The sequence below is a fragment of the Scyliorhinus torazame genome, chromosome 8 (genome assembly GCF_047496885.1).
Source record: "Scyliorhinus torazame isolate Kashiwa2021f chromosome 8, sScyTor2.1, whole genome shotgun sequence".
Lineage (NCBI taxonomy): Eukaryota > Metazoa > Chordata > Chondrichthyes > Carcharhiniformes > Scyliorhinidae > Scyliorhinus > Scyliorhinus torazame.
In genome coordinates, this window is record NC_092714.1 from 132,386,484 (window position 1) to 132,409,714 (window position 23,231).

At 49.6% G+C, this 23,231-nt stretch overlaps 1 protein-coding gene across 2 annotated transcripts in view; it reads right to left on the reverse strand.

The window, feature by feature from the left end:
• Positions 1–457: 457 nt before the first annotated feature.
• wwc3 (WWC family member 3) overlaps positions 458–23,231 on the reverse strand; it is a 298,570-nt gene continuing 275,796 nt past the window's right edge. For both annotated transcript variants that reach the window (XM_072514193.1, XM_072514194.1), the window contains 5 exons: positions 21,244–21,408; positions 18,080–18,172; positions 8,130–8,360; positions 6,988–7,115; positions 458–1,254 (listed from right to left, as the gene is read on the reverse strand). In XM_072514193.1, coding sequence (XP_072370294.1) covers positions 1,188–1,254; positions 6,988–7,115; positions 8,130–8,360; positions 18,080–18,172; positions 21,244–21,408 — 684 coding nt within the window. In that variant the 3' untranslated portion in view covers positions 458–1,187. The remainder of the gene's footprint in view (positions 1,255–6,987; positions 7,116–8,129; positions 8,361–18,079; positions 18,173–21,243; positions 21,409–23,231) is intronic.

Sequence of the window (23,231 nt, forward strand, 5' to 3'; positions counted from 1 at the left end):
CTTCCCTACCTTGCACTCCCATTGTCAGCTACAGTCTCCTTACCTGCGACTCCAGGTTGCTTCTGAGTGCATCCGGCTCGATTGGAAGTCCAACCCTTCAATCAGGTTGACAGCCGGGCGGAGATGGTGTGACAAATACAAAAGATATGTATACTGTCGAGACCAAACCCACAGCATGCGGAATAGCCCAGACTATAACAGAGTAGGTAGTGGCATTTCAAGTACTGGCACCTCCGGGGCTGTGGGAGGGATGGTGCAATTTACCATGAAGCAGTTAGCTTGTGATGGCCGAGAATGGAGACAAATATCATGCCAGACAAACACTGACACGTGTACAACACATGTCACTGATGGCAGATCACTAATAATTGCGTACATGTTTGAAAGTCGCTGCATTTCTTCTCGTGACAACCACGTATTTTTAAGTTTTGGTAAGTAACGTCTCTGCAGTCATTGGTAGAAGTTTTTTTATTTTAATAGTAAAAATATTGAAAGATGTTACTACGGAATTTTTTATACAATACACTGTTGTGATAAAGAATACAATGTTACAATGTAGTGTAAAGGCACAGAGTAATATAAAACACTGAAGTCATGCGGGCGGCTTGAAACATATTAAGGTAACATTAAGAATCCAGCACATAGTATTTTCACATCAGGTAACAGAAACAAAGCCAACTTAAGATTTCACTCCAGTGCACCCAAAATACTGCAGAACTTTATAGTCTTAAAATACACCTAAAACTGAGATATTTCCTTCAAGGAAAATATTTTTTTAAATAAGAAATCTATATTACAGTGGATATGATTAAGCTGGCCTTGTTTCCATCTTCCAGCCTTTTAAGCCCACGTACATCAGAGTGTACAGAAACTGAACAGATATACAACAGCTTAGTTTGAACTTTTTTTATAATACCATTCCTTCAGAGATGTTAAATTCACAAGGATGAACAACGCCTTGCTGCAATTCTAGAATTATAATATATATATATATAAAGATATATATATATATATTTATAATATATAAGTATATAGGCTTTTTTTTTCTTTTTTCTTTTTACAACAAAAGTGTATAGGAATAATCCTTGCAAAAGTGTTTAATAAAATCACTTGCTGGATTTTCTAGTAACTTCACATGAGTAAAATTGAGACTGATAAATACTTCATATTTAAAATATAGTAAAGTGTCATACATCGTCCGCTGGCAGAGGAGGTACGTTGATTCGCGCACGGGTGAAAAATGCCATTTTCTCTCTGCAATTTAAAAAAAAAACAAGTCACTCTTGAAAGTCTGAGACTACTGGATCATAAGAGCTGCTTAAATACAAGGGCTTGGTTCCATAATTCCACACTCGCTGGAGATACGAACATTCAAACTAAGAGCAGGATTAGGCCACTCGGCCCCTCGAGCCTGCTCCACCATTCAATAAGGTCATGGCTGATCTGATTGTAACCTCAACCCCACATTCCTGCCTACCCCCCGATAACCTTTCACCCCCCCCCTCGTTAATCCAGAATCTATCTAGCTCGGCCTTAACATTTTTCAAAGACTCTGCTACCACTGGCTTTTGAGGAAGAAAGTTCCAGAAACTCATGACTAGTTCTAGATTCTCCCATATAAGAGGAAACATCCTCTCCACATCCACCCTGTAAATACCCCTCAGGATCTTAAAGATTTGAATCAAGTCACTGATGTGTTGGGTGTTCTGGATCATAAACAGGTCACCAACACTGGAAGTGGTGCAACTCTATTTTATTATAAGGTTAACTATATTAACATACTTGAACTGTGGGTAAATGCAATACCAGCTTTAACTGTTGACCCTTGCCTAGTCCTAACCAGGTGATGTACTCAGCACATGGTGAATGCCTGTGTTGCAGGCTGTGAGCTCTGTGCTCCGAGCTGGCTGCTACTAGAATGAAGGGGAACTCTCCTGTTCCCTGTCTTTATAGTGCGTGTGCTCTCAGGTGATTGGCTGCGATGTTGTGTATGATGATTGGTCCCACTGCATGTCCATCAGTGTGTGTTTGTGTCTGCACCATAATATACTGGTGTATATTATGACAGTCACCTCGTACTCTTCTGAACTCTATTGGATACAACCCTAAACTCTCCAATCTTTCCTCAGAGAACAATCTGCCCATTCCTGATATTAGTCTAGTAAACCTTCTTTGAATGGATTCCAATGCATTTACATCTTTCCTTAAATAAGGAGACCAATACTGAACACAATACGCCAGATGTGGTCTCACCAATGCCCTGTATAATTGAAGCATTACCTCCCTACTTTTGTAATCAATTCCCCTCACAATAACTAATTCTATTAGTTTTCCTAATTACTTGTTGTGCCTGTATTCCAGTCTTTTGTGATTCATGCACTAGATCACCCAGAACCCTCTGCTCCTCAGAACTCTGCAATCTCTCATCATTTAGATAAAACGCTTCTTTTTTATTCTTCCTGCCAAAATGTACAATTTTACATTTCCCACATTATACTGCATTTGCCAAATTTTTACCCACTCACTTAACCTATCTATGCCCTTTTGTAGCCTCCTTACATCACAATTTACTTTCCAACCTATCTTTGCCTCGTCAGCAAATTTAATAACCATGCCTTCAGTCCACCTTCACCTATGTCATTTCTATAAACTGTAAAACATTGAGGCCCCTGCACTGGTCCCTGTGGCATACCACTCGTTACATCCAGTGGTTGTGGGAATATGTGGCTGTCTCAAGCTGCAGTGTCACTCCATGGACATGGCTCCCCAATCGGAGTGCCCTGCCAGCTCTTTATTCAGTGCCACCTCAGAAAGAGAATGTTAGAACTGCGAATCAAATCAGATGATTTTACTAAGGCAAAGAGTCAAGAACTTCAGGATACAAGGTTAAATGGTCCAGCCTCAAGGAAGATGAGGTAAGAACTCATTTATCTTTCTTAACTAATAGCAATGGATTTGTACAGGCAGAGGAAGCATTGAAACAGAGATGCTACATATAATAAGACCAGCTGGATTGGGGATAAAAAAATGAAAGAGGTTCGGAAATACATTAGGCTTTATTCAATTGTCTTAGTAATTTAAGCGTGCACACTCTTTAGGATCAGTCCCAGCTACCAGAGGAGCTCCCGGCTGTACCGAGCCAGAGAGCTGCAGAAAGCAACAAGCAGCTGTAGCCACATGAGTTGGCCACTTCCCGACTTAAAATGGAGAACCGCAAAGGCTGAAGGGAAATTAAGCCAACACAGTCAAAGACGAGCAAATACAGAAATCATGTATATTGGAACCTGCAGAACAACCAGACAGCACTGAAACCAGCAGCCATCTGCATAGTAATACAGCAGCCATCTGCATAGTCATGAGCGATTCCAGGGCACAATGGCAACAGTTGAGGTGAATAAAGCCAAGCCAGACTCCTCGGCGCCAGCGGGAGCCAAGACAAAGGAAGACCAACGGACACTTAGGGACCGCCCAGCGATCAGGGAACCGCTCCAACATTGGAGAAATCGATCCAAGTGATCGGAAAGTAGTCCAATCACTTGGAACTAGGTATGGGGTCCGCCCCGAAGGGCGGGAAGCCCCTGGGGACTATAAAGTAAAGCCCCCAAGTTCAAATCATCCTTCTTTGGCAGGGTCACTCAGCAACTTGAACCAACCTCTGACAGTGACCTGTCTTGTTGTCGCCAAGCAAGTAAGTCTCAAGTCAACGCTCGCTGCGAGATAGGCGCTCCTAGCTACCAGTCCATACCAGCTTTTGAATCCTGCAGACTCAGGACCTGAACGAAAGGCCATTTGTTCCCCTGACCTGGTAGGCCAGTCCGAAGCTAAATATTGGCCTGTTAGTGATAGGAATAGCCTAGAAAGTAGAGTTTATGCATGAGTAGTGATTTACTGTGTATAATAAATGTGTTTCGATTTGAATCTTACTAATTGGTGTGTTGAGTTATTGATCATTACTTGAACTTTAACCTCGTGGCGGTATCATAAAGATACCTGGCGACTCTAGAGCAAAGGTTAAACAAACAGAGCAAATTACGAATTAAGAGCCAACCAAAAGTTAGCAACACAGCTCACAGGCAAAGCGCAATGGAAGGTCAGACTGCTGGTGGTGGCAACTGATTGATGTGGAGGGGTTTAAACAGGAAGTGGGGGATGTGAGATATAATGGAGGGACACGATTGGGATGGAACGGCACTGATCCTTTGGGGGGGAGGGTGGGGGGGGGGGGGGGGGAAAGAGGAGGGCAACGTGCAAGCAGAGGCAGAGGCAGGGATGAATATCCAAGTATCAATCCAGATATTAATGTAGGAATGCTTATACCAAATCTACATTCTGTACAGTAGAGCAACATTCCTTTGTTGGTTGTTGCTTAGAGTAGCCACATAAATACCAGGCTTTCCACATTGAAGCTGCTGCCAGCTGCTTCAGGGCAAACTAATCTTCCAATGGAATCTACAATAGGTGTTTGGTCCCTTACTTGCACATTACTTAGTCTTTACTGATGTGGTGGTGGCACATGTCCGCCTGTTTCCTGATGAATATAGTCAAGGCTTAAGAGGGCATTTTACTGCCTGATAAACACAGTGTGGCCTGATTCCTTGTGCCATGGTGGCTGTAACTAGACTGAGTCTCTTCATAAGAGAAACATGCGGGCAGCACGGTGGCGCAGTGGTTAGCATTGCTGCCTACGGCGCTGAGGACCTGGGTTCGAATCCCAGCCCTGGGTCACTGTCTGTGTGGAGTTTGCACATTCTCCCCGTGTCTGCGTGGCTTTCACCCCCACAGCCCAAAGATGTGCAGGAAAGGCGAATTGGCCATACTAAATTGCCCCTTAATTGGAAAAAATTGGGTACTCTAAATTAAAAAAAAAAATTAAGAGAAACATGCACCTTTATCAGTAAGTGGGACAACATGCAGGGAACTAGCACCCCGATCTACAGCATTTAACACTGAGCTGTTCACCTCATTCTCCTAACTATGTTGAAAGGAGACAAATCACACACCTATCAGACCATCGCATTCAGGCTAAAACAAACAATTCGGCTTATGTGCAGCACAGAAGAAAGATTCGGATGGTGGAAATACATAGGAAGTAAAGATTGAATTCACAAAGGAGGTTGATACATCCTATTGATTGCTTAATTCTTGTACAGTCCCATAATCTGCTAGGTCAGGGCAGCATGGTAGCATTGTGGATAGCACAATTGCTTCACAGCTCCAGGGTCCCAGGTTTGATTCCGGCTTGGATCACTGTCTGTGCGGAGTCTGCACATCCTCCCCGTGTGTGCGTGGGTTTCCTCCGGGTGCTCCGGTTTCCTCCCACAGTCCAAAGATGTGCAGGCTAGGTGGATTGGCCATGATAAATTGTCCTTAGTGTCCAAAATTGCCCTTAGTGTTGGGTGGGGTTACTGGGTTATGGGGGTAGGGTGGAGGTGTTGACCTTGGGTAGGGTGCTCTTTCCAAGAGCCGGTACAGACTCGATGGGCCAAATGGCCTCCTTCTGCACTGTAAATTCAATGATAAACTGATTTTTCCCCCCCAAGACAAATGTGATGAGATTGGTTTACAGCTCTGGTTGGTTGGAAGACAACTTTCAGTTCATAACTGCTGGCAGGAAAATTGATGACCAAAGCGGAGACATTTGAGTTTATTGGCAAGGTGAGGTGGAGACTTTTCTTTGGAACACAAAGTTAGGATGAAATGAAACACACTGACTGAAGGGGTGATGGAAGCAGCAGGAACTTTCAAAGAGGAATTGGATATGTATTTGAAAAGAAAAGGTTTGCAGGCTACAGGGAAAAAGCAAAGAAAATTCTCAGCGGCATGAAGTGTGAATGACCTCCTTCCATGCCGTAAAATGATATAATTTACCATGGGAAGTGGCATCCAGATTTATGGGGCTGGACTTTTAGGCTCCAATGGGTACAAGCACAGAGAGACAGGCAGACACACAATTTTGCAGCTAGCCGATTAAGGATGTTTAAAGACTATTAAGGCCCATAACGATGGCCTAGTGGCTGGGACAATTTTTTATTTTTTGAATTAAAACATTACCGAGACGGTGAGCCCATCTTGAGGTACCCTCTCTCTCTCTCTCCTCTCTCCACCCCCCCCCCACTCTCTCTCGCCCCCCCCCCGCCCCCCCAGAACAGACAGATTTAGAATATAGAATTAAAAGGAGGAAGAAATAATGTAAAGAAGTCTGAAACATCATCACAGATTCAGGGAAGTAAGAAAACAGGGAAAAGAAGAGAAACAGCAGATGTTTAAAAGATTTTACATAGATGTCCATGTTTTAGCAATATTACAGGGTGTGTTTTAAACGTTTCCTACACCTCTAACTCCCTCTTCACTTTTCAAATGTTCCTGAAAACCTACCAAGCTTCTGGCCATCATTCTGAATGTCGCCTTATGTGGCCAAATCCTGTGTTAAACTTTGTCTGATAATACTCCTGTCAAGGGCCGGAAAGCAGTTTGCTTCTTTTGTTCCATGCCAACAAATACAACCTACATTTATATAGCACCTTTACAGCAAAATCCAGGCAATTGATTATGAGACGTTTAAAAAATTCTTTCATGGGATTTGGGTATCATTGACAAAGCCAGCATTTGTTGTCCATCCTCTTAGAACAGAGGGCCGGCACGGACACAATGGGCCGAAGGGCTTCTTTCTGTGGGAGGCCATTTCAAGGTTGAACATCAATCACATTGGTGTGGGTCAGGAATCACAGTTAGGCCAGACCAACTAAATGTGGCAGCAATTCCTTCACTGAAGGACATTAGTTTTTATGACAATCGATGATAGTTTCATGTCACTTGGTTTTTAAAATTGGATTTAAATTCCACTCGGTGCCATGGTGGGATTTGGACCCGTGTCATTGGAGTATTAGCCTGGGCCTCTGAATTGCTAGTCGGGTGATATTACCACTGTTACACTGTCGCCCCAGATTACACAGTGTGATACGTCAATGCGAGTCTATTTTTATTTACCTGAAAGACTGAACCTGCAAGGGTTCTTTTTGGCTTTGCCCTCGCAGTTGATACACTTCCTTTGCTGCTTTCTTCAACATTTTCTCGGCTGCTTGTTCTTGACGCTGTTCTGACTTTGTCTGCTTTGCCTGCAAATTATTTTGAAAGAGACAGCATTTATTTCACTGCAAGTAAACATTGTTGTGCTTGATCCATTCACCCGTCTTTGTACTGAAGTTTTACTTGGCATAGAATCCATTCTTCTACCAGCTACAATCTTTGGCGAGTGAGCCTTTGGTTCAGAGGGAGTATTCCCACCTCTTGAGTCAAAAGGTGAAGGGTTCAAGCCACACTCCAGATACGCTGGCAGGTGGAGAATGGAGCTCTAGCCTTGACTGAGGTCCAGCACTTAAGAAAAAAAATGAAATGAAAATTGCTTATTGTCACACGTAGGATTCAAATGAAGTTACTGTGAAAAGCCCCTAGTCGCCACATTCCGGCGCCTGTTCGGGGAGGCTGGTACGGGAATTGAACCGTGCCGCTGGCCTGCCTTGGTCTGCTTTAAAAGCCAGCTATTTAGCCCTGTGCTAAACCAGCCCCTGAATGTGCAGGTGCAGGAGGTCCACCCTGCCCATTGCTCTGTAGCCTTGGTTGTAGCCCACCTAGGACCAGATAGTCCAAACTAAAAAAGGCAATGGAAAACCACATTAGATTTCTCTTTCCAAGGAATGATTCAAGAGTCTCATGTGTGAGGCAGAATTATTGCTCAGAAATTAAGACCACAGATACATGACCCTCACGAGACAATAAATCCTGGAATGGTAAAAAAAAAATCTGTCCAGCTAGCTGGTGAGTGTAAATGGCATTTTTTCTTACTATGCAATTGGACCTCATTTGTAAGCTCTAATCTGATCAGCTGTATTATTTATTTCTAAGTCTCGATCAACTCAGCATCAAGGTAACCAAGCGCAATGTGATACTTTCCTGGTTCATGGTATCTCCTGACTATTGGCAAATTTAATTGTTTGATTGGAGAGGACAGAAGGCAAGTTAATGCTTCATTGCTATACAACTCCCTTATTCCTCACTCACTGTAGTTGATTACCAGCATGCGGTTTCACATTAAACATGGCTCATTCCATTGACAGAACACTTTCTCACACCTGTCTCTCTGCTTCCTTCAACAGATTGCGGAATCGCTCATCTCTTAAAATCCAGTGAGGCAAGTCAGCCTTCCCCCGAGTCCTGCTCTCCTCCAGCTGTTGTTTCAGCTCTCGTAGTGCTTTCAACTCCTCATTCAATCGCCGCTGCCGAGTCCTAGATGCCTGGAGATCCAGCTCCAAGTCCAGGGATGTTCGTGTTGGATGTTCAACCAGTGGAGTTTTGAAGGATGGCTACAATGTGCCAAAAAAAGAAACACATGCACAATAAGGAAAGCCCGGATTATTCTGCATTGCTCAAATCTCCACACATCATCTTTCACGCAAAAATCTAATTTTTCAGTAGAACTTTCCAAGAATTGAACTCATTCTTAACTTGTGCATTTTTCAATCTAGGTTACTACCCTTGAAGTAGATTCCTAGTTAAAGATGACTGCCACCTGTACAACCAATAGTCTCAACATCAGCTGTTATTTAATAAATAGCCTACACAAATGAGTATTCAGCTCTGTTTTAATGTTCCAGCAACCTTACAATTCAGATTGGATGTCGCTGCTCAGACTGCTAAGCAACATGGATTGTATTAATAAACCCAGCCAGTACGATGAAAGGACACCATTGTGTCATTATACAGGTCGTTGGTTAGACATCTGGGGCGAAATTCTCCGTTATCGGCAGAAAGTCCGCCGATCGGCGCAAAAAACGGCGCAAATCCGACTTGCGTCACGTCGGAAAAATGGGTCGATAGTCTCCGGCCCGAAATGGGCTAGCAGCGACGTAACGGGATCCGCGCTTGCGCAGTGGTTCACGCCGTGCAGCGTCATACGCGCTGCACGGCGTGACGGCTCATAAGGCCGCGCTGCTCCCCCCCACCCGACCGGAACACCCGACCAGATGGCTGGCCGTCGCTCAGCCCCGAGGTTCGAGTCACGCGGTGTGGAGGCGCTCCTGGACGCGGTGGAGCAGAGGAGGGACTCCCTGTATCCCGGGCACGGCCGCAGAGTTGCCCCACGCCACAGCCGGCGTCTGTGGAGGGAAGTGGCAGAGGCCGTCACAGCTGTGGCCCTGACACCACGGACAGGCACCCAGTGCCACAAGAAGGTGAACGACCTCGTCAGAGCAGGCAGGGTGAGCCTCCCCATATCCCCCCCTCCCCCATCCCCCATATCCCCCGTATCCCCCCTCCCCCATATCCCCCCTCCCCCATATCCCCCCTCCCCCATATCCCCAAGTGAATCCAGCCCTAACCTTAACCTCTGCAATGCACGCACAACCGATGGCGTGCATTCATATACCTGCCTAACACTGTTGCCTTTTACCCGTGCGGGAGCGACCACCCAGCGACGAGGGGGGCAGCCACAGGCCCCCGTCACATCCGAGCCAGGACACCACCACCCAGGACACCACTACCCGGGACACCACTACCCGGGACACCCCTACCCGGGACAGCACTACCCAGGAAGACAAAATACCGGACCGTGACTCAGAGTGGATGGGTGGAGACAAACCCCACCCCAAAGTGCCATGGACTCAGAGTGGGACGAAGAGCACGACACAACGCCACTGCTGTCACCCTCCACCATCGCAGAAACACTCACCACGGTTGGGCACTTTAGTGATGAGGCGTCTGGTACACTCACTGGTGCGCACAACACAGCCGTACCGGTACAGCAGGTGGAGGTAGGAGCAGCAGAGGGACCGGGCGGTCGGAGGGCAGCCCAGCCCAAGCGAACATCTGCCGCCCAGATGGATCCCGGGTTCCTGCAGTTACCACACCCACACATAGATCCAATGCAACCACCGACCCGGAGACGAGCGAAGAGGGTGACGGGCGGCTTGTGGCGGCTGCGGTCGCAGGTGGAGGAGTCCACCCGCGTCCAGGAGCTGGGAGTGGTGCCGGTCATGCGTGCCACCCAGGCCGACACCGCACGGGTGGCGCCGCGGTGGAGGCAATGGGTGCGACGGTGTCAGACATGGGGAACGGTTTGCGAGGCCTGGGGCCTTCCGTGCAGGCGGCGTCTGTGGCCCAGGAAATGGCTGCCCTCTCACAGGAGGTCATGAGCCAGTGCCAGCGCCAGATGGCAGAGGCGCTCAACGCCATAGCCCAGTCTCTGCAGGCCATGGCCCAGTCTCAGCAGGCCATGGCCCAGTCTCTGCAGGCCATCGGCGCCAGTGGCCATGTGCGAGCCGGCGTCGCACTGTCACAGGCAGGGTTTGCCAACCCCCTGGGCTCCATGGCTGCAAACCTGCAGACCCCTGTCGATACCAGCACGGGCCTCCAGGACTGGCAGCGCCAGATGTCGGGGGGGCGTCGGATGGCCAGTCCGTTCGCATCCCCCACCCATGTAGAGGCCTGGGGGCCATCGGGCACCCCGAGGGAGGAGGAGGTGGTGTGGTCCGTCCCGGCTCCCTCTGTAGGGGAGGTCCCGGTACACCGCGACACCTCGGACTCCCCCCCTTCCATCCCAGGTGCATCGGGTGGGCAACGGGCAGGACAGGCTGGCAGCTCGCCATCCCAGTCGCCCGGGCCGCAGCCTGGCCCATCTAGGCCAGGACGCCCCAGAAAACGGCCGCCTAAGGGATCCAGTGTCAGAGGGCAGGAATCACAGGAGTCCACCTCCAGTTCTGCTGTACCGTCTGGGGAACCACGTAGACGTAGTCAAAGGGCCCGTAAGGCCAAACAATTAGACACTGAGTAAGTTGGCACGGGTGCAGGGCACAGATGAGTTTTAGGGGCTAGGGCACGTGCATGAACTCCTTTGGTTATTAAAGTCAATGTTACACCTACCGAAGCTGCCTTTGTGCTCTGTCCAAAGTGTGCGGGGGTGTCATGTACGTTGAGCGCAAGTGTGTGTGTGAGGGGTGGTCTTACCTCAGCCCCAGGTGAGTCTGCCCCCTTCCCCCTGGGCCGCCATCAACATCCCCCGGGCAGAGGACGGGACCGTGCGCTGCAGTGTCACAGCCGCATGCAGGGATGGTCCGGGTGGATGGTGGTACTGTGGCCATGGGTCAGACATAGTCCAACGATGTAGAGCCAGGAGCTCATCGCAGGGCGGGTTGTCATCATCCTTCATGGCCTGCGATAGACACGCGTCCACCCGCAACTGTGTGAGCCCGGCCCGTTGTGCCGCAGGTGGATCGGCAATGGGGGGGGGGGGTGGTGTGCATGCGGGTGGGGAGGGGGGTGAGGGTGCTGGGTGGGTGGATGGGTGGGGGGTGTGGGTGGTCGGCTGTTGCCATGGTGTGCGGTCTGTGGCCATACTACCCGATTCCCACGCCCATCTAGTCAGTGAAGCGGGCATCTATCAGTCTGTCCCGTGCCCGCTGGGCCAGCCGGTAACGGTGGACAGCCACCCGCCTGTGTCTACCCCGTCTGCCCTGACCATTACCCCCATCCCCCTCATCTGGGGAGGACTGCGCCTCTTCCTGCTGCTCCTCCACTCCGCCCTCCTCTGCCTGCGGCACATCGCCCCTCTGCTGGGCTATGTTATGCAGGACGCAGCACACCACAATGATGCGGCCGACCCTATCTGACCGATACTGGAGGGCGCCCCCAGAGAGGTCCAGGCACCTGAAACGCATATTCAGCACGCCAAAGCACCTTTCGATCACTCCCCTTGTCGCTACATGGGCATCATTGTAGCGGTTCTCCGCCTCATTGCGTGGCCTCCGTATAGGCGCCATCAGCCACGATCGCAATGGGTAGCCCCTGTCGCCCAGCAACCAGCCCCTCAGCCGGGGATGGATGACCGCGACAACACGAATGAGTCGTGTACACTGCCTGCGTGACGGGCGCAGACGTGCAGGATCATCATGCGGTGGTCGCAGACCACCTGTACATTCATCGAATAGGTCCCCTTCCTATTAGTGAACAAGGCCCTGTTACCTGCAGGTGGCCGCACGGCGACGTGCATCCCATCGATCGCGCCCTGGACTATGGGGAACCCGGCCACGGCAGAGAAGCCCACGGCCCGGGCATCTTGGCTGGCCCGGTCCACGGGGAAGCGGATGTAGCGGTGCGCCATGGCATATAGGGCATCTGTCACTGCCCGGATGCACCGATGTCTGCGATATGCCGGACAGGTCCCCACTCGGTGCCTGGAATTACCCCGTTGCATAAAAGTTCAGGGCCACCGTAACCTTGACGGACACGGGGAGAGGGTATCCCCCGCCAGTGCCACGCGGTGACAGGTGTGCCAGCATGTGGCAGATGTGTGCCACGGTTTCCCGGCTCATCCGGAGTCTCCTCCTGCATTCCCAGTCCGTGAGGTCCCGGTATGACTGCCGGGGCCGGTACACACGGGGCGCCCTCGGGTGCCTCCGTTGCCGTGGGGCCGCGACGTCCTCCTCCCCCTCCTTGTCCTGTCGGTCAGGTGTCCCTCCAGCCTGGGCGGCTGCCGCCTGCCCCTCTGCGGCAGCCTGCGCCGCCTCTCTGGCACGCTCCTCCTCCTCCTCCTCATCCAGGGCAACATAGACATGAGCGGCTGCCACCACGGCGGCCAACATCGCTGGATGATCTGAAAACATGACGGCCTGGTGGGGGGGGAGGGGAACGACGACATGTCATCATTGCCCATATCCCCTCCTCCCCCCAGCCAGGTGGCATGGACCGCATGGGTCCAACTGTTGGAGGCTGGCACCTGGCCAGGTGGACCAACTCACTTGCCCTCCCATCCCCTTCTCGGCACGGACCCCCCCCAACCTCCACCCCAGCACGGACCCCCCCCAACCTCCACCCCGGCACGGACCCCCCCCCCCCCCCAACCTCCACCCCGGCACGGACCCCCCCCCCCAACCTCCACCCCAGCACGGACCCACCCCCCCCCCCCAACCTCCACCCCGGCACGGACCCCCCCCCCAACCTCACCCCGGCACGGCACGGACCCCCCCCCCCAACCTCCACCCCAGCACGGACCCCCCCCCAACCTCCATCCCGGCACGGCACGGACCCCCCCACCCAACCTCCACCCCGGCACGGACCCCCCCCCCAACCTCCACCCCAGCACGGACCCCCCCCCCAACCTCTACCCCGGCACGGCACGGACCCCCCCCCCCAACCTCCACCCCGGCACGGCACGGACCCCCCCCCCCCATCCACCTCCCCGGCACGGACCCCCTCCCGGCACTCCTCCGGAGCCCAGCCTACTCTAACCACCCCCCCCCCCCCCCCCCCCCCCGCTGCACACACACACACACAACCCGAGACACACCTCTCCTCACGCATTCAGACTGCGGCCACGCCATTGCCTGCCCAGAGCCAACCCCCCAGGCCGTCACTCACCTCCACGCTGGTCGGCGTGAGCCTGGAGCACCGGGTCACGCCGATGAAAAGGAGGTTTGATTCACGTCAACGTGACTTCGGCCCATCCGGAAGGGAGAATATCGGCAGGCCGAAAATCGGCTGCCTTGCGCAGACCCATGACATTCTCAGCGGCAGCGGCGACATTAAAGCCCCGCCGACTTTTCTCCCTTCGGAGACTTCGGCAACCGGCGGGGGCGGGATTCACGGCGGCCAACGGCCAGTCTCCGACCCTCTGGGGGGTCGGAGAATGACGCCCCTGGAATTCAGCATCCAGTTCTGTCCCATTGGAGGCTGACATAGTGACCCTGGACAAGGTCCAGAGGAGAACGATATTCAGATAGACACAAAGAGCTGGTCTACTTACTTCAGAAAGGTGGAGACCAAATTGAGAAAAATAATGAAAATAATGCACCAGGCATCATAAAGATGGGGCAGGCTTGATCGAACTGCTGGTTTTGCTGCCTGTGTGTGTTGGTATTTGTCTCCTCCCTGTTTCTTCTCTTGAAGCATTTTAGGACATGTTCTATTTACCAAACACCTCTCACAAAAACAAAATCTATGGCAACTAACTTGGAGAGTGTTTGTGTCAATGGGAAAAACTTTACATTTATATCGCGCCTGTCCCAACCACCAGACTCTGAATGCACTTTACAACCGAATCAAGTACCTTTGAAGTGCAATCGTTGCTGTAATGTATGAAACGCAGCAGCCAAATTGAGTGCAGGAAGCTCCCACAGATAGCAATTTGATAATAGGTACATCATTTTCTTTACATTAATCAGAATAAACAACTGCTCGATGGGGAAAACTCCCAAACTATTTTCCAAATTGGTACAATGGGGTCTTCTCTGTGCACCTGTGAGGGCAGACATGTCTCGAATTAACATCTCAACCAAAAGACAGCATTCCCTCCACACTACACAGGAATGTCAGCCTAGACTTTTGTCCCTGGAGTGGGAATTGAACCTTCAACCTGACTCAGAGGGGAGAGTGGCTGATGACGGACGTTCTTCGTGCGGAATGCACATTTAAAAAAATTCCTGAATTGACTAATCCATTGCAGTCTATCTGTGAAATCAGACTTCATGGCTACTGATTGCCCAGAGATAAGCGTCTGTTGTGGCAACTTCAGATCGAAGTATTTTTAAAACAGAGCTCGCAGGCAAGCTCACAGGAATCGCAGATGAAGCGATCTCTGAACGTCATTGCTGCAACCAATCTCTGGCTTACACTCTTTTGGGTGTGTACATTCGCTTCTGGGAGTTCAGAATTAACCCCCACCCCAAAACACTCCGGTATTAACCCAACTTCTGTGACTCCTTTTTTCTCTTACGAAATAACCACAATTTTGGTTTTGACAGCGTTTGAGAATATCTCAAGAGAAAATATTATACGCTGCTTCTTTCATTCCTTTATATCCAAGCAAGCAAAGGACACGTAATCAGAAGTGAAAATCGAAATATGGAAGAAAAAAAGGAATAAATTCAATTTTCTATATGATCCTGATAGGCAGCATCAAACAGGATCTCTTTCTGCCTATTCCAGTGGTTTTGGCGGTTGTCAAAGATCCCTTGATAATATGAGAGAATAGTTTCCTCATCAATATTCAGCCCTCACCCAACACAACAGTATAATTAGTCTCTGGTCTCCTGCTGTTGTGGGACAGGTCATGGGCCAGATTGTGTTGAGGAAGCAGGGGGGCTGCAGAATGACTTGGACAGGCTAGGCGAGTGGGCAAAGAAGTGGCAGATGGAATTCAAGTGGAAAAGTGTGAGGTTATGCACTTTGGTAGGAAGAATAGAGGCATAGACTATTTTCTAATTAGGACAGCAGAAAACAAAGCAGGCCAACGGCCACCTAGGACATGCCCAGCCATCAGGGCACCCACCCCTTTATTGGTCAGGATCAATGCAAATGATCAAGATGCGGTCCAATTAATTGGGGCCAAGTTCAAGGCCCGCCCAAAAGTGCGCGAAGTCCCTTTCGGGTATAAGAAGGCCCCAAGAGAGAATCATTCTCTTGGACTTGGCTCTCACAGCGGAGAGACCCGTCCACCAGCTGCACTAGAAGCAAGTAAGTCCAAGGTCAATGCTCGCTGCCAGACGGACGACCGTAGCTGTTTCCCCTTTACCACTTCGACCCCAGCAGCCTCAGATCCGACCAACGGCCATTGTTCCTCTGACTGAGTGGGCGCCCGAAGCTAAGTATAGGCTTTAGCAGTAGTGATAGTTTAGTCTGTAGTATTTCGTGCATGAGTAGATATTACTGTGTGTGTAAATAAATAGTATTGACTTTGAACTAACTAACTGGTGTATTGGCTCTTTTGATCAGTATTTGGGTTTGAACCTTGTGGCGTTATCGAAAGATACCTGGCGACTCTAGAGCAAACATAATTAGGATTAAGGAAGGCGACCATATTGACCGCCATATTCAGAGCCAACCAAAGAGAGAAACAGGCGGTGGCAATAGCACCACTCCTGTCTGTCCTACGGAAATATCCGATGGTGGTGGCCACGTTGAAAATATGGAGGCAATTTTGGCAGCACTTTGGCGGGGTTGAAGTTGATGCCGATCGGAGGGAACAATGAGTTTGAGCCAGGGAGGATGGAAGCTAGATTTCGGGGATGGAAGGAACGAGGATTGATGGAAATGAAGGACCTATTTCTAGAAGGATGTTTGCGAGTTTGGAGGAGTTGGGGGAGAAGTTCGGGATCTCTCAGGGGGAGGTTTTCAGGTATGTGAAGTACGGAATTTCGCGAAAAAGATCTTTCTGACTTTTCTGGTGGCACCAACCTGCTGGTTTTCGAAAGGGTGCTTTTGGTGATGGGGTTGGAGGGAGGGTGGGACATTTTGGCGATCTATGGGAGGATTTGGGAGGATATGGCATCACTAGAGGGGGTTACGGCCAAGTGGAAGGAGGGGCTAAGGATGGGCTGGAGGAAGGGTTGTGGTGTGAGGTGCTGCGGAGTGCGAATGCCTCAACCTCGAGCACGAGGTTGATGCAGCTAAAGGTGGTACATAAAGCGCACCTGACGAAGTCAAGGATGAGTCAGCTGTTTAAGGCGTGGAGGATACCTGTGAGCGGTGTGGGAGGGGCCCGACCATCACATGCGTATGTTCTGGTCCTGCCCTGAGTTGGAGAAATTCTGGAGGTTGTTTCTCACTACCACGTTAGCGTTCTTGCACTTGGGATTTGGAGTGTCGCCTGGGGGCCATATTGGGGAGTCGGACTTTCCGGAGCTGCAGATGGGAGTGGGGCAGATGTCTTAGCCTTTGCCTCGCTGATCGCTCGCAGGTGGGTCCTGTTGGGGTAAAGTCAGTTTCTCCACCCTGTGCCTCGGTGTGAGCTTTGTATCTGGAAAAGGTGAAATTTGCTTTGAAGGGCGAGTGAGGGGTTCCACAAGAGATAGGGGGCGGAATTCTCCCAACGGAGTCTAAGTGCCGACGCCGGAGTAAAAACCGGAGTGTTTTACTCCGGCGTCGGCGCCCGTTCCCAGATCGCTATTCTCCCCCCTCCGTGGGGCTAGCAGGGGCGTCGCGCGATTTACAGGGGCGGGGCCTCGGCGTGGCATCACAGACCCAGCGCCGCTTAAAAGACGCGGCGACATGGGTCCCGCGCATGCGCAGTTGGGCCGGCGCCAACTAGCGCATGCGCGGTGGCCGTCCTCCCGCAGGCCAACCCACACAAACATGGCGGATGAATCCAGACTCGCCAGCGGAGGAAAGGAGGGCCGCCGACAGAGAGGCCGGCCCGCCGATCGGTTGGTCTCGATCGCGTACCATGGCACTCCGGAGGTCCCCCCCGGGAACGGAGCTCCCCTGTCCCCCCCCCACAGGCCGCCCACCAAGCCTTTGTGACGAGTATCCGCCGGCAGCGACCAGGTGTGGACGGCGCCGGCGGGACTAGGATGTTTACGCGCGGCCCATTTGGGCCGGAGAATCGGCACTTGCCGTTTGCGGCAATTCTCCGAGCGTCCCGGCACGATTCGCGCGGCGCTGATTCCAGGGGTGGGTGGGAGAATCGGGTGCGGGGGTCGGGGCGCGATTCACGCGGCGCCCCAGCGATTCTCCCACCCAGCCGGCGGGGGCGGGGTGGGTGGATACCGCCCAGGGTTTGTTTGTACTACATTTCAAGTAGCTGATTCCGGTCAACTGTCATTGCGACAGGGGGAGGGGCAAGGTGGGTGTTTGGTTGAGGTTACTGGGATCGTGTGTATTGTTTTTTCCTTTGTTGTGTAGTTAGAATGTTAAAATATTAAAAATTTGAATTAAAAAAATATATATTTTTTTTTAAATCAATTTTTATTAAAAGCGAAATCATTCCTATTCCAACAGGTTCAAAATAGCCAGGTTTGACATTGGTGGGACTGGTCTGCTCTCCCGAGGACCGGATTTTAATCGTGAAATCATATCCTGATAACATAATTGGGACACACGTATCACTCTAACACCAGACAAGGCCTAACCTGCCAACAGAAACAGATGGCAGCCAACACTACTGTTCTGGTCCCACAACGATGCCTCTGGCCTCCCCAGTTTCCCCTTTCCCCTGGGATGGCCGTCACGGACTACATTTTCCACTCCAGCTTCAGTAGGAGTGAACAGAGGCCCACAAATCAAAATTTGCCGCGGAATTATCTCTGCTGCTTACCTGTTTGTAACGCAGAGTACGTCTCTCCAACGCATTCCGGATAAACGGGGATCTTTTTGGAAGTGTTGAACTGTCACTGTCACTTCGGTATAGCTGCAATAAAGAAGATGCAATTATTTGTATCTGTGCAATTTTACTTCACGGTATTGCAGCAATTTTAGGTGATGTATTGAACGTGTTTCCAGAATCTAACGGCAATCTACATACAAGGTGCATTCTGACATTCGTTGAGAATTTTGCGCAAGCAGTCAGATCATAGATGCCCTACAATGCAGAAGGAAGCCATTCAGCCCTTTGAGTCTCCACCAACTCTCCTATGACCTCTCACCCTCCCTATCCCTGTAACCCCACCTTACCTACACATCTTTAGACACTAAAGGGTAATTTAACATGGCCAATCCACCTAACCTGTACATCTTTGGACTGTGGGAGGAAGCAGAAGCACCCGGAGGAAACCCACGCAGACACGGGGAGAATGTATAAATTCCACACAGACAAGGCCGGAATTAAACCCGAGTCCCTAGCGCTGTGGGGCATCAGTGCTAACCACCGTGCCACCCCCTGATCTGGCTGAATGTTGAGTCCATATTATTATTAAATTGTTGCAGTCTGGGCATCAAATTATGTGGGAATCAACAGTTATGTGAAGTTATGCACCCATATTTCTTGAAGGATGTGATTTTAATGAGTTGTGAGATTATTTATTTAAGTGTTTTGTGCGAGTGCATGCCCAGTTGACATAATTAAAACACAGCGCAGTGTTCAAATTCCTCCACAGTTTTACCTGTCGTATTAGCTTTTGCAGTTCCCAAAACCACAATGTCAGGTTGCACATGTACACGGACGGCACTCAGTTCTATGTCAACACATTCTTTCCTGACCTCATCACAGCCTCTGATTTGCCACACTGCTTGGTTGACCGACATCTGGTATCATAAGAGAAGAAACTTTCTCCAGCTAAGTTGGAAATTAACGTTTTCAGTTCCTACTATGAAATCTGTTCCCGAACTATCAACTCCATCATTTCCATGGCAACTGTCTGAGGCGGAACAAAATGGTTCACAACCTTGGTGTAGTACTTGAGCCTGGGAGGAGCTGCCAAGCACACATCTGCTCCATCACCAAGGCTGCCTACTTCCACCCCCATAACATGGTCCATCTCCTCACCTGCCACTGAAACCCACGTCCATGCCCCCCCCCATACCTGTTATTCTTTGCTGACCATCCTCCCACATGCCAATCTCCGTAAATTCTAGCTCGACTAAACATCTGCTGCCTGTGTTGGTCACTTGCACTCATCGTCCCTGTGCTTGCCGACCTACACTGGCTCCAGATCTGTCAATGCTTTCATTTAAAAACCCTCATTCCTCCATGGCCTCACCCGTCCCTATCTTTGCAACAATTGAATCAACTGGAGCTCGTGTTCAAATCCATCTGGAATGTCGGAATGGGAATCAATTCTTTAGCTGGCTTTACATTTAAATTGCTGGTGGTGGTAGAAAAAGTATTCCCTTCACCAGGATGAGTTTAAAGATGGGAAACAAATAACCACAAACAAATGCAGAAATTGCTTTCTCCAATCAAATGACCACTTACTCAGCATGGTTCCTATATTTAAGCTTTTACTAATGAATTTCTAGCACCAGACATGTCAACTCCACTGTTTGCATTGGTATACATTCCTCTGCATGCAACCATTGCACACTGGTTGCCAGCTCAGGTTGGATATATTCCTAGAGATTTTCACACCTGACCGCTAGCTTGACTATTAGCTACCCATCCATCCTCATAGGGCACTACCTTGCGTTGTCAATTGGACAGCGAAGAATTAATTGGTCACCATCAGTCAAACATCCTCTTTTTTTTAACCAATTTTCAATGGCCAAAATCTTCCGGTCTCTGGATCATCAGAGACCAGACGTATACCTGAGATGCAAGTCAGGATTCTGTAGAAGGCCTGATGCATGGATCTATGTGGGAAATGCCTGGGAAATTTCAACCTCCGATGGACAATTCTCCTGCTCCCTGGGATCCTCTGCAAATGTCTCAGATTTAAAGTTAGAGTTGGAGATATCAGACAGTTTCAACATGCTAGCCTGGATAGTAGTTACAAGGAAACGTTAGACGGAAAAATCCTGGTTTAATACCTGGGTAACGATACAACTGACGGTCCCATCACCCCACTAGCTCTCCCAATTACCCGCTCACCCACCCAACCCCACCCCTAACCCACCAAATGCCCGACTATCCCCCTCAACCACACCCCTTTGACCACCCCCAATCACCTAACTACTCCCTCAACCATCAACAACTGCCCGACCATCCCGACTACATCCCTGACCAACTATCCCACTTCCCGATTACTCCACCAACCAGATTACCTGATAACTCCCACTACCCTCCAACATGATTTACCTGCCACACCGATCTGACCCAACTACACCTGACCATTTGACTATCCCACCCAACTACTTCCTTCGATCTGACTACCTCCTCATTCATCTGCAACCTCTCACACGCTAACCAACCCCTCTCCTTAATCACCTCACCCTCCCTACCCCCCTCATCCACTACACGCAGTTATCTCGCCCACCTACCCAGCCTACTATTGTACCCATTCATTCATTCACCATCTCACCCATACACTAACATTCAAACTGGACATTTAAATGGCAGCTGGTGATGTATGAAAGGGGCATGTTCTGTTTTCCCCGCACAACTCCATCCCACTTGGATGGAGATCTCAGGCGGATGCTGCAATCCGCATTTCTGGAAAAGCTCAGACATTCCTGGCAGGAACGTGGAACAGCATTGAGTTGGGGGACCTTTCGAGTGGAGTGGAAACTGACCATGACTGCCGCTCCTCGGGAGATCCAGGACAATATTTTTGGTGCTGATAAACAAAAGTGTTCAAGAAAAAGTTAAAAAGTTTAAAGCCCTTATGATTTTTTTCCACCTCTTGGGCTTGCTCACAGCAGTGTCCAGGAGATTAATCTTTTAGTCCTTGGAGACTCCAGGACAATCTTGGCAGACTGGCCACCCTCAATGTGAGAATGTCCCTTATTCTCCCAGAATAACTGAAATGGGAGGGTATATCTCAGTTCAAGGTGCAGAGTGGATTGTGATATTTCTGGTATCATAGCACGTGCTGCACTGCTACTCACCCTGCAGACATACTGACTCCGTGCTCCCGGCGAGAATGTCTGTGAGCGCACAATGGTGCTACTGCGAACAAACGGAGAACCACGTGACCGACGACTGCCCCTTTCTTTTGGTCGAATCATAACCTCTTCAGGGAAAGGCTCTTCAGTGTTGGTCTCTTTGTCCACCTGCAACAAATGACAATCCGGTCACGTCAAATCATTTTTCCCGTATTCAACATCAACAATAGGAATGAATGTCATCCCATCTCCATTTTATTTTGCTGAACATGATTACAACCACATAGACGGTTCCAAAATCCTGCACTTCAGTTTGGTATCCGTGCGACTCAGAGGTTAATGACTTGTGCTGTGTGCAGTGAAGTTATCTATAATGGGGACAAAACTGGCTTCTTTCCCCAAAGGCCTATACACTTTTGAAGCTTCCGTCCTCACAAAACTATGATCGAGTAGATTGAAAACAGCTTTGTTTACAGCCTTTTCCTGCACCTATGTCATCAAACATTCCTGAAATTAAACAGAAGTCGACGAAACTAACAATATGAATTAGAGCCGTTACACAGTTTAACATATCCTGTGAATAAAGAACTAACAATTCTTGCCATTCCTAATACCGACACCAGCATCTGTAACCTGGATAAAGACTTGGTCAGATTCATGGAGAAATGATTGCTTTCAAAAACATGTGAAGACTCCTTGCGATTTCAGAAATGCACATTTAAATGTTTAAATACTAAAACAGTTTGGTAGCAGAATATAATGGATGGTGATTCACTCCAATTTTCTCTCACATCTTAGTCCAGAGGTTCAGGATTTTAAAGTCTTATTCTAAGACTTGGAGCACAGAAACGGACATTCCAGTGCAGTACGAGGGGTGCTGCACTGCTGGAGGTGCTCCTATCCAGACGAGACATGAAACCAAGGTCTCAATTGCTTGACATGAGTAACTTGGAGGGGAATTTGGAACTGATGATGTTCCTACAATAATCCACTGATCTTGTTTTTCTTGGTGGTAAAGGTGCCATGAGAGGAGGTGCTGTTAAACTGACCAAGTTGCTGCAGTATATCTTGCAGATCATTCAGTTTCCAGCCACAACGCAGCATTAGAGGAAAGAGTCCAGTGGCATGGGCACCAGTCAAATGAATGGCTTTGCCCTGGATGGTGAAAAGCTCCTTGCTTGTTGTTATGGTTTCTCCTATCCAGGTCAGTATGCCATCATACTTGTGACCAGGACCCTGTAATTGGGGAAGAGGCTTTGATGGTACAGGAGGTGATCCAGTCTTCATAAGGATCTAGCATTTGTTCTGCTCTTGTAGCCACTGTATTGGTTGGGCTCTGGCCAATGATGATTCCAGAATGTTGATGATGATGGTAAAAGGGAGGGTGGGGGTTTTGAGGGAGAGGCGACTCAGTGATGGTGCTGGAACTGAAGGTCATGGGAAAGTGACTCGGGATTTTCCTTATTCATGATAGTTATTTCCTTGCATTAACCCATTACTTGCCAGCACAAGTCTAGATGTCATTCAGGTGCTGTTGGAGATTGTATACGCTGTTTCATCACCAGAGGAGTCATAGACTTTTACAGCACAAAGGAGGCCATTCGGATGGAGTGGAAAAGAGGCCATTTGGCCCATCGCGACTGGAGTGGAATTGTCAACACACAGTCCCACTGCTGATCTGATAAGAAGTGCAATATTTGAAGATGATTGGTCAGCCGATGTTTCCCCGAGGAATTCTGTGGTGTCCTGGAGCTTTAATGACTGCCTATCAACCTGACAACCATCTGCTTTTGCACCACGTGCGACTCAAATTATTGGAGGTGTTCTCTTTGACACCTAGTGAACACAGTTTTACTGTAATTCATTGGGTCGAATGCTGCCTTCATATTGAGGGCAGCATTCTCACCTCTCCACTGGCACGCAGTTTCTGCGTAGGTTTCTGGATCAGGGCTTTGATCCGAGTCGGAACCAAATCTGACAGAACCTGAACT